The sequence below is a fragment of the Lissotriton vulgaris genome, chromosome 7, assembly GCF_964263255.1.
Source record: "Lissotriton vulgaris chromosome 7, aLisVul1.2, whole genome shotgun sequence".
Lineage (NCBI taxonomy): Eukaryota > Metazoa > Chordata > Amphibia > Caudata > Salamandridae > Lissotriton > Lissotriton vulgaris.
This window is the reverse complement of record NC_141695.1, coordinates 724,716,706-724,729,178: the sequence shown is the minus strand read 5'-3', so window position 1 is coordinate 724,729,178 and position 12,473 is coordinate 724,716,706. Positions and strand designations below refer to the sequence as shown.

Below are 12,473 nucleotides of genomic sequence, written 5' to 3'. Positions count from 1 at the left end.
GCAGTCTCTTTATTAAAGCAACATGATGTATGGTTTAAGGTTGTCACCAGGAGGCACTTTAAAACGCATGAATCACAGAATTGTATGATTGCATATTCACAAGCAAGTTAAGGTGGTGCAAATAAAGCAGATAATACAATTTGCATATGTTGGCTGGATGAAGACTTTTAACACGTTCTGCAGACTTTGCAGTATTCAGAATCATCTTGGCCATGTTTTATGAGACACATTTAATTTTTTCAACAGAATGCACGTGACAGATTCTTGCAATGCTGAAGACATTACCTCTGTTGTGAAATATCACATACCTAGTGGCAAGTTATCGCGGCAGCATGAGCAGGAGATGATCTACACCTTACCGTTTGACAGCATAGATTCATTTCCAGGTAAGAGGTCATTTGATATTTCACTTTCTATATAGCCATTAAAAGAGCAGTGACCACAGTGGGTTGAGGAGACTGATTAACTGCAACTTAGTGGAAATACATTGGTGCAGTGTAACATGTTTCCATCGATGCAAGGAATTTGGTGCACCACATCCACACGCAACCAAATCTATCTATTTATTTGGGTAGCACTGAAGAAATCCAAAAATGAGATGAAGGGGAAAAATACATTAAATATACCGTGTCCCTTCATCTCTGCATCACATAGAAGCAGTCTCCCTGACTTTGCCTGCAAGGACACACAAACCACCATTGATGAGTCCGGCATTGTCTTCAACAGTGCCCAGATTTGCCCAGTGACAGTAAGTTGCTGCCCACCATCTTCCACAGGCCTATCCTCTGATATTCCAAAGCATGTGTGGCATTGTGAAGTACAAAAAGAATGACTCAAATTATCCTTTCGGTCCTAGACCTTCTGCTTAGTACAACCCCAGAAATCCCCCCCCCCATCCTTGCCCGGTGATGGCCGCCATTAATACTTGGCCCTAGGCCTACACACAGTGGATGGCACACCTCATTTATTGGAACATAAAAAGCCATAAAAAGATCTTGCATGACAGATGTTTCTTGGAAGCCATATTATTTAACCGATTTGGTTCGGTTTATCCTGTCTCTCACTCTAAACAGTATAATTATGCATAGTACATGCAATTGCTTTTTTCCTCTCTCGTTTCCGGGTTTGTTTGCTTTTTGAATAATGAAAGTAGTACATTACCCTGTTACCTCCTTATCTCTTTTGTAAGTTTAAATAGCTTTATTAAACAGAGTACACAATGTAAAACATCAGTACAGAAATAAAAAGGCAGCAAAAAGAGATACATTTTGATACGGTAAAGACATCTGAAAAAACAACCCCAAAGGGGGTAAATAAACTTTACTAAGGGAAAAAGCTTTTAAAGGGGATTTTGTTTAAGAGAGAAGTAGAGAGAAGGAGAGAGAAAGAATGGGGAAACAGAAGAGAGAGAAGAAAGAAAGAAGAGAAAGAAGGAGAGAGAAAGGGAACAGCCTATGAAATAAGCTTATTTATTAAAATGTAATGCAAATGTAAACAATTCTATTTATATAAAACAAAACTGCAGGTGCAAAATGGACCTAAAAAACGTCAAATTGTGACACCTCTGGAAAGGAAGTCAGTCGAAGGCAGCCATTTGGAAAGGGGCGACCACTCGGTCCCCCCGAACGTATGGTAGAGTACCCCGATCCCCCCGGGAGGCCATCTTGGGCGGGAGGCGAGTCTCGGCTGGTATGCCCGAAGCGGCGTAGCCGGGGCGTGCTTTTTCCCGCCCTAGAGTGGGTTGTCCTAGACACTGAAGCCGCCAGCCACGCCCACGGAGGCGGGCGGAGGCGGGTTTACGCCCGCCCGAAGAAGGATAAAAGGAGCAACAAGCCAAGGAAGCATCCTCTTGTTCCTGTGCTCTGAAGCTGCACCTCCCCGCTGCACGTGAGCTCGAGACGGAACGAAGAGCCAATTTTGAGCGTTGTAATTTTGTTCTTGTTCTTTCAGATATCTTCGTTGGAGAATGCCGGGCAAGAAGGTCGGAAAGCGGGTCGGTACCGATCAGATGCTCCGCATGCTCGTAAAGGACATGGCCGAGATGAAAAAGCAGATGGCGGCAATGAACGGGATTGGAGGCCCGAAGGGAGTTGTCGGACCAGCATTACCGGGAGTAGTCCCCAGCGGGAGAGGCAAGAGGTCCAAGAGGGGGGCACCTGGGGGGGAGGCCCCGGTTCCCGATACACCGATCGAGGAGCCAATCCCGGTTCCGAAGGAGGGGCAATCGATCCCCGTTGTAGTCACCCCGGTGAACGGGGAGGATATGCCTCCCGAGTTGGCTGCACAACTGGCAGCGTGGTTGGGAAAAGATAGTGAGGGCACCACGGCGGACGACGCCAGGGCAGTAATGAGGCAATTGCGAGAATCTAGAGAGGCTGCGAAGGCACCATCTTCTGTTCCCCCACAGGTTCCGGTGGGTGAGACCGCAGCGGGCACGAGTTCGGCAGCAATTACAGCTCCTAGTTCAGGTAAGCGGCTACTGCCGATTGTGGGGGAGGGGTCTGTACCCTCACGAAGGGAGAAAGTGGCCCAGCATGTTCCACTCGAAGTTAAAGAAAAGATTTGGGCTGATAAGTATGTAAACATGTTTTCTTTGCTTACCGACCACTACGAGATCGAGCATGTGAAGGGTCAAAAAGAGCTTCTGCATCCGAGTGTTTGGCGGGCCAAAATGGCCGCCTTTAAGGTCGATGAGAACATAGGTAACTGGGGCAGAGCGTTTGGCATATTCACCTCAATTATGGGGGAACGAAGGCCTGAGTTGTTGCCCGAGTTGCCCATATATCAGACACGTATCATGGAGTATTCTCAATCATACGAGGGCAATCAGTGGTTTTGCTATGACAATGTTTTTAGGAAGGCCAAAGAGCACGACCCAGCTTTGACCTGGGATTGTTACGACTCCATTTCTTGGCAAAAAATGGAGAATTCGGGCATGTTAAAGGTACCATTGTCGGGGGGTAATGGGGTTGAATCTTCCTGCCATTCGTCTGGGACACCCTTTCGGACGGGTGCAGGTAACGAGCATCACTCGAAGTCGAGTGGCAACGCAGGTAAAAAGGGGATCTGTTGGAATTTTAACAGGGGAAAATGTACAAGGCCACAGGGGTCATGCAAGTTTAGACACAACTGTGGGGGGTGTGGACAGTCCTCCCATCCCGAGACCATGTGCAGAGCCAAAACGGGTGATAACGGTGGTAGGGGAAGCGCCAAACAGGTCTGAAATAGTCCGAGGGGTGCCTTTTCCTACCCCGGTTGATACCATGGCAATGATTCCTTGGCTCAATGAATACCCGGATCATGTCTCCACTGGGGTGTTGCGAGACGGGTTTTCGTATGGTTTCCGCATTCCAGTGGGGGATTTTCAGGGTAAAGCACATTGTAAGAACCAACTGTCGGTCCTGCAGAATACGGCGGTGGTACAGGTAAAGATTGGGAAAGAGGTGACTCGAGGGCGGGTTGCCGGACCATTCGATTTACCACCGGTTGCTAACTTTGTTTGTTCCCCCTTAGGGGTGGTCCCCAAGAAGGACCCGGGTGAGTTTAGGCTAATACATAATTTGTCAGCCCCACGAGGTCTTTCCGTGAATGATGCGATAGACCCGGAAGTGTGTTCGGTGCGGTACGCATCTTTCGATGAGGCCGTCACCATGTTGAATCGCCTGGGGCCCGGGGCGCTGATGGCAAAATCAGACATCGAGTCAGCGTTCCGGTTGCTCCCGGTACACCCAGACGATCAGCGTCTCCTTGGTTTCATGTTTCAGGGTCGATATTACATGGATAAATGTATGCCAATGGGATGCTCCATATCTTGTGCTTATTTTGAAAAATTCAGTTGTTTTCTGCAATGGGTATTCACGAGAAAGACGGGTTTTCAGCATGTTATGCATTATCTCGATGATTTTCTGTTCCTGGGGGCAGCCGGGGATTCAGAATGTGGACAGGCTTTAAAAGAATTTTGTGGCTTGATGAATCATTTTGGTGTGCCATTGGCACCAGGTAAGACTGTGGGGCCCTCGACTTCGCTCGAGTTTCTTGGGATAGAGCTCGATTCGGAGGAAGGTTGCTTTCGGCTACCCAAGGAAAAGGTGGTGAAATTCAGGGCCTCCCTTGAAACATGTATTCGGGAGACTAAGGTAAACTTGCATCAATTGCAGCAAACCGTGGGTCAGTTGAATTTTGCCCTTAGAGTAATGCCAAAGGCCCGCCCCTTTTCCCGCTCGATTGCACAAGCCATGGTCGGTCTTAAGGAGGGACACCACCGCACGAGTCTCTCGGCAGAGATTCGCCAGGACATGCGCATTTGGTTGGCATTCCTGGCGGATTTCAATGGTCGAATTGTCTGGAACAAGCCGGCGGTGTCCTCCGAGGAGCTGGGGCTGTGGACAGATTCGGCGGGGAGTGTAGGTTTTGGCGCCATATTCGGAAAGCAATGGTTGGCTCAAAAATGGCCGTCATGGTGGCACGAGTGCGGGCTGACGAGTAACATTGCTTTTCTCGAACTTTTCCCTATTTTGGTGGCCCTGAAAACATGGCCTGAGGGGTTTCGGGATCACTCTGTGGTGTTCTGGTCTGATAACATGACCGTGGTTGAGTGTATCAATAGTCAGGCAGCACGTTGCAAATGGATTCTGAGATTGCTCAAAGAAATTGTGTTATTGTGTATGCAATTGAATGTGCTCTTTAGGGCAAGACATGTCCCGGGGGTACTGAACCAAGCGGCTGATGCGCTTTCTCGTTTCCGTATGCAGGCCTTCTGGGGTTTTCTGCCCACAGCGGACCCGGTGGCGGCACCCTTTCCCGAAGCTCTCTGGTCTCTCGGTGCCCCGAACTACAAAACCTCGTGGGAGAGAGTTTAGCACCCAGGACAAGGAAGGCATATGAAGGGGCGTTCCGTTCCTATTGGTCCTTTTTGGGTTCTTTGGGGCCAGGAAGAGTTTGTCGTAAAATTTTTGCTGTCTTTACATCAGGCAGGCAAATCAGTAGCTACGGCATCGGGCCGCCATTTCCTTTATGGCAAGGGCTCATGGGATCCAGGACCCGACAGCGTCTTTCGTTGTGCAGAAAGCGCTACGTGGGTGGCAACGCCTTGAGGGTCGCAGAGTAGATGAGAGGCACCCGATAGGTCGGGATAGGTTGGCCCTGTTATTATCCGTACTCCCTGCGACATGTTCATCCCAGTATGAAACAGTGTTGTTCCGGGCCGCTTTTGCATTAGCATTCCATGGGGCGATGCGGGTAAGCGAACTGGTGGAGAAGAACAAGCGGGATACGGTGGGGGGACTGTGCCGAGAGCACATTCAGGTTAAGGGGGAGACGATGATTGTCTCGTTTGTCAGGTCCAAGGCCGATCAGGGTGCGATTGGGGATTGCGTAGTCATACATCGGATTCCCGGATCTCCCATGTGCCCTGTTGTTTGCGTAGAGGAGTATTTAGCGCAGAGGGCGGCATCATGGGGGGGGACCTTGTTGAGACACGCTGATGCCACCCCACTGACGAGGTTTCAGTTCCAGCGGGTGCTTACAGTGGCAATTTCGGCCGCGGGCTTGAACCCCGGCGAGTTTGGGACCCATTCCTTTCGGATAGGGGCTGCTACTGAGGCTACAGCCAGGGGTCTGAGTGTAGAAAAAGTGAAACGTTTGGGGCGTTGGTCCTCGAATTGTTACAAAAGGTATGTTGCACATGTTGTGAAGCTGCTATCATGTACTCACGCTTCTTGTTTTTGTTTGGTTTACAGTTTCGCAAGCTTACGAGGCGGGGCGGACTGTGCAGTCGACCCGACACCTGGGAACCAGCGGTCAAACATCACCGGCTGCGGAAAAAGTGGTGTGGGTCGTGGGCCACTCATACGTGAGGCGTGCCGCGGACGTATTCAAAGCAGGTGACATGATTCACATGGCTGGGGAATACGGGTACAGGGTGTCCTTCTACGGAAGGGGCGGGCTCTGTATTGACCAGTTTCAATCCTTTTTCGAGGGTTTGTTAGGGCGGACAAGGTCACCGCCATCTATAATCATAGTCCATCTTGGGGGCAACGATTTGGTGACCACTGGTAGACGACTTCTTCTCGAGGCGATACTTTCCATAGTAAGTTGGTTGGCGAGAAGGGTTCCAGGGTGCACAATTGCATGGTCCCATATGATTCCACGTAAGGTGTGGCGGGGGGCGAATTCAGTGTCTGCTATAAATCATTCGGTGAAGAAAGTAAATAACAAATTGGGTAGATTGTTTCGTTCAAGTGCATTGCCTTCTATTCCTCATGGTTGTATCAAGGGGGACAGTATGTATTTGGAGGATGGGGTCCATTTGTCCCGGGTGGGGAATGCGTTACTCATAGGAGACCTCATAGCTTGGCTAAAGAGTTTACAGCATGACCTTTAGGCAGGAGTTTTGTGGGGGGTCCGGATAGCCGGTCAACTATCCGGCCTGTGGCGGTAAGGTCATGATCGGTGAGCAGTAATTGGAAGATCCCTATGGGGGGGCGTCACCCATTACGGATGGGAGCGCCCGGGGGGAGGTGGCCATTGGCCCCTCAACGGGGAGGCGGGCCCTTCTAAGGATGGGCCGCCGAAAGGAAAGGGAAGGCGGTCAAGGCCCCTTCCTGGATAGGAGGGGCTACGGGCCCCTCCTGGGAATTTCCCGGGGCCAGGACACCTGCGACGGCAGATGTGGTAAGTTGTGTGGGGTGGGGAGGGGGGTTTACGCTACCTTCTAGACACCTCACATGAGTCCTCGGACGACCATTAAATGGCGTCGAGTTCATTGGGGCCCCCGTCAAGTCAAGGGAAATTGGTAGATGCACATGAGGTACAGCCCTCTGTGCGGTCGCCCCTCGCAAGTGGGGGGGTAATTCTGGTTTAGGGATCTGACACCGGTTACGACCTTGCCGTTGGCCCTTAACGTTAGGATGTACAATTTCAAGTTAAAATGTTTTGTAGTTAGTTTCGGCTAGGAGAACATTTGTATTAGAAATATGTTAAGGTTAGCCAAACATCGTGATGTGGAAATGAAATTGTACATAATATGAAACTGTTATTTTAATGTTTTGATTTTGTTTCATATTTTTAATAAATACGGCCGGGAGGGTCACTCCCTCCCGCCTTCCAAAAGTTCAGAACTGTTTTCGGTTTCCCATCCTTGGGGATTGTGTCGAGAGGGGGTGGCGGGTATCTCAGCCATATTAAGTCTCTCTTAATCAATAAAGAAGTTTTGGTGGCGAAGGCATGGTCGAGTTTATGGGGCTGACACAGTAAATTCCAACAGGCGTTATAAGATATCTTATAAGTATCTTTCCAATTAGTGGTTATAACCTGAAAAGAAATTGCTATAAAAAGATCTATAAACTTGCGAACATTACAATGAACATCCCAAATGGGTGATGTGCCATCTAAGAAAATATGTACAATTTCAAAAGGAAAATTGGTAGATAAGATTTTGTTCAATTGTAACCAAATTCGTGACCATAGGGATTTGACTACTGGACAATAGAAAAACATGTGTAACAAATCAGCATTTTCATGAAGGCAGGACCAACACTTTTTAGAATCAAGTAACTTAAATTTGTGTAAGTCAGAGGGGGTAAAAAAAAGTCTGTTGTAAAAAAAAGTAGCAAGTCTGTGTTTATTTCTAATCCACTCACTTCTTTGCCTTCCCTTTTTTCTTTGATACAGGATTATTCTTCAGTCTCAGGTTACAAATTAAATATTGATAAATCCGAAGTTTTACCACTCAATAAGTTCTGTCTTTCTCATCTCTTTCTTGGATCTGGTTTTGAATGGAACCTCACTAGTATTAAATGTCTTGGTATTCTATATGCTAACACCATCAGAGAAACTATTAAAATTAACCACAAAGATGTTCTTAAAAACTTTCTTCCCTTAAAACTGGTTGGTCTGCTCTTTTCTTATCTTGGTGGGGGAGACTTGCAACTATCAAAATGATGTTACTCCCTATTGTTTATTTTTATCTTTCTATGCTTGCTATTTCTCTCCCGCAGTATTTTTTTAAAATCTATTAATAGTTTACTAACTACATTTTTATGGAATAATCGGAAAGCTTGATTATCTCTCTCTCGCCTTCAACAACCCAAAAACTTAGGTGGAGTAAACTTCCCTAACATCTCGCATTTTCACTCCGCTTTTACTCTTAAGCAAATATGGTCTTTTTTGGGTAATACTGGTTCCTCCCCCACAACCGCATGGAGTCCTTTAGAACTCGAGCAAATTGCCCCTTTTTCTTTTCTTACTGCTACTCCTCTTACTCACCCTCCGAAACGTTTTCTTGCCCCCACGCTTAAATACCCTAATGTACTTGTTCTTTCTTTCTTTCGCTCTTTTCTCTCACACGCTGACCTTCACTCTCTTACACCCATATGGTATAACAAATCCCTTAAAATTAACAATAAAGCACTTTTTTTGAAAGGAATGGATTGACAAAGGCATTACAACTTATTCTCAACTACTTCATGATAACGGTCTGATGAACTTCTCTCAAGTTCGTGACACTTTTCACATCTCTAACACACATTCTTCTCAATATCCACTGCTCATGCATCTTTTAACTGATTTTATTTCACAACAAAGTTTGTTGTCTACCTCTCCCCTTTCTCTCCTCCACTCACCAGATTTTTCACTCTCCCTCAAAGCTGCTGCAATTAATAAAATCCTTTCTCAACCTGACACTAATAGGGCTAAAACTTAACTTCAGTTACTTTGGGAACAAGATCTAGCTCAAGAATTTTCTTTACAGTTATGGGACAAAATATGCTCCTTATCTCTTTTTGATCTAAAATATGTCACGTATGTATGCGCCTTCTAGACAAAAGCATAAACATATTTCTGTCATAGCCAAATGGAGACCACGATCGGAATTAGGAGCTTTGTGATAATTGTCAAATTCTTGAAGTTGTCAAATATGGGAACAGGATGCACTCCTTATTTATACATTTTACCATATCTTTATCACATTTCATTGCTTTGCGTGCAGACTGGATAGTGCAATGCCCAAAAAGCACTCTTTGATCATAACGCCATAACAGTGGGGCGACGTCTCACCCCAACCAATCGCACTGCTTAATTGTGCCTGCAAAGGCGACATCTTCTTAAACATACTCCTTTTAATATTCATTTCTTTGTTCCAACTTTATACTCGTTCATTTCTGTTATTTCTCTCAACTTTGCTAAAATTCCACACGCAGAGTGAAAATGCTTTTTGTTTGGGGTGAGACATCGCCCCACTGTTATGACATTCTTATAGTTGACACAAGCCAATAAAAAATATGGGCTGGAAGTGGACGGAGCTTCAAGTCCCTACCTGAATACAGCATACCTCGCAGATAAGCGCATGTGCTTCCCAGGCAGGCTTGACCTAAAAACGGCGAAACATTATTTTTATCTGAGGATTCTTGAACCACAAAGTTCTCAGGAGTAGGATGGGTCAATAGGGATTTTGAATCAAAAGGCATGAGCCTGTGGCACTGAGAAATCTGCCTGCGAACTGCCTGGCCCAAAAAGGATTTCTTCTATGAATCCAACACCAGTTCTAGTAGAACTTTGTTCAAAGGCAGAAGGGGCCCCAGAGCCACCGAAGGCCTTCTGTAAACATGTTGGACTTGAGCTTCAGAGATGGTAGGGGCTACTCAATTGCCTCTACTGCTTTAAACAAAATGGCTGTGGCGATGTAGACTTTTCCAGAAGGACAACACTTAAGCCTAGATAAGATCACCCTCTGGAAGGCCTCTTAAGGACACTGGCTTTCTGAAGGTGGAAGTAAAGCTCAGATTACTGTTATGTTAATGGGCTTGAGGCCAATGAGGCAACATTTTGAAGTCACTATTGCAAGCTAGAAACACAAACATAGGAAATCATTGTATATTACTAACGCAAAATTAGGGAAAACATAAAGCTTTCCCTACTAGAAAAACAGGATATTGATTGACTCATAAAAGAAAAAGCCATAAATAAATCAATGATCTACAAAAAACTGAGGAACAATTTCCAGGATGAGGTGACAGAAGTAAAGCAAAAATGGGGAAAAGGCCATTGCCATTTAGATGAAGAGAACAGAGGGGAGCCTAGTTGAGAGTAGGATTCCGCCAAGGAAAGTAGTAATGAAGAAGTGTTTAACGTGGTCCAAATTGAACTGCTGCATACCGCAAAACATCTGCTATTCCAGAGCCTGGCTACAGGTTATATACAGTTGAATATTTGATTGAGGGGATGCGGCTTAAGCAAACATTCTTTCACACACAGTGGGAATGCCCCAAAGTTACTAAAGACTGGCTGAATACTAATACAAAACATGATGTTGTAATACTTGACTGACAGTAGCTAGACAAAATACTGCTAGGCTTTGAAGAGAGGCAGGACCAAACTCTGATGAACCGATTTTAGATAAGGATTGCTCAATGTTGCAAAAGAAAGAAACGGAAGAAAGCAGGGGCAGCCCACACATGTCAGAAAATGTGGGGAAATGTAATGAAACATATTATGATTCAGAATAATGCTATTAAAAGATCGAATAAAGGTAAAGCCTGGAAATATAAAGTCTGAATAGTGAATCACTCAACCACTTCTAACCCAGTCATCTCCACTTAGTAGAAACATGTAAAATAAGACATAATATCATGCTTAATGTGTTACAAAACACGATGCCTAGTACTACTGTGTAACAAAACTAATTGTGAGAGTATCTTGCCAATACACAAGGAAACGTGTATTTCTGATAAATAGAAAAAAAACAATAAAAATTGTTTGTTTTAAAAAATGCATACACATTTGATGAACCTATCTAGATTTGCAGCTCTCCTCATGCCAAATTAAAAAGAGCACAGCCGTCCTTTGTAATTTTAACAAGGTGGCAATAGACCCGAGCTTACGGGGTCAGTCATCTGCTTCTTGATGAACTCACAGAGTTTGACTGGTTGTTTAAACACCATGGTGGACCCATCACTGGTTTCATAGTATTCATTTGTCTGAACTGCTCCCTACCCTCCTTGGTGAACTCCTCAGAAGATGTAACATGGCGTAGTACCTATTCTTATGGTTGGCTTGTGTGATGCCCGGCGTGAAGGCCATGGCGTATGGCACACTTGATGCAAGATTGCACCTCCAAATGGTAGAACCCTTTATCCACAGGAACTTTTCATTATCCATATTCAATATGATCACAACTGTGTGATATAGGCTACTACAAAGATGGTAGCTGTACCTATACACAATTCGTCTATTCTCACACTCGAAAATGAACTGGCATTCAGAAAAAAACTGAAGACCTGGCTATTTCCTGTAAACCACCAATGGGCTCCGTCTCTTACCACAGCTCTCATCGTCAGCGTGGGGAAGCCTTAGAGTAGCCATCTGCTATATAAATCCCAAATCAAATCAAATTAAATTAAATCAAATATGCTACACCCACGACTAGGAGCGGCTACACATTTTCCGCACTGCAGTTTACCTTGGGTCTGCAGTACAATTGAAACACCAAAGCACCTTAGACACACACACACACCCCTACACACCCTCACACACACAATCCATCTGTATCCTAGCCACTAGTGAATAATATCCATTCAGTAATTCTTCACTTCAAATTTACACATAAAACACAATAGGATGCAAGATATTCAGGGTAGTTTGTGTATAATGCCTTGTGTGTGATACATGCCATTTTGAGTTCGATTCTGGCCTGTAGAGGGAGCCAGTTCAGCGCTTTCAAATGTGGTGATATATGGTCGAACTTCCTTGAGCCTGTTAGAAACCTGGTAGCCACGTTGAAGCAGGCTTTTAAAGGTGCCAGCGAGATCTTGGGTAGAGCAGCCATATTCCAGTCTTGAGATGACTAATGCCTGAACAGCCATTTTCAAATTGGGAGTGTCAAGGAAGGGTTTCAGTTTCCTTAGATAGCTCAGGTGGAATCTGGCTGATTTAGCCATCGAGTTGATGTGGTCCCCCATGTTCAAGTTGCCGTCCAGGGTTATTCCGAGGGATTTGGTCAATTACACAATGGTTCGAGGGCAGTTTATGGCTGTGATGGCCTTGATCCATATCTGAAGCTCAGGGTTGGTTTTGGGTGGGGATATTAGAAGAAATTCTTCCTTCTTTACGTTGAGTTTGAGTTGGTTGGATGAGAGCCATTGGACAGTCAGTTTCAAGGCTTCATTCATGGAGAGAATTCCCTCGATAGAGTAGATCTTGATGTAAATCTGGGTGTCATCTGCGTACATGTGGTACGAGATGTTTGCGGTGTGTAGTACTTCGGCAAGTGGTTCTAGGAAAAGGTTGGAGAGGGTGGGGGACAGCGTTGAACCTTTGGGGACTCCAACAGTGACCGGGGAAGGGGCAGACAAATTGCTGGTAATCAGGAATCTCTGCGATCTGTTGTGGAGGAAGGACCTAAACCATTCCAGGACAGAGCCACCAATTCCCATCCTGAGTTTGAGGCGTTCAAGACGTTTTTTTATGGCTAACTGTGT

At 45.7% G+C, this 12,473-nt stretch overlaps 1 protein-coding gene across 1 annotated transcript in view; it reads left to right on the top strand.

The window, feature by feature from the left end:
• Nucleotides 1-12,473, top strand: part of LOC147702336 (ATP-binding cassette sub-family A member 10-like) — a 1,673,715-nt gene that overhangs the window by 767,329 nt on the left and 893,913 nt on the right. Inside the window, exon 17 of the mRNA XM_086930968.1 lies at nucleotides 247-386. Coding sequence (XP_086787094.1) covers nucleotides 247-386 — 140 coding nt within the window. The remainder of the gene's footprint in view (nucleotides 1-246; nucleotides 387-12,473) is intronic.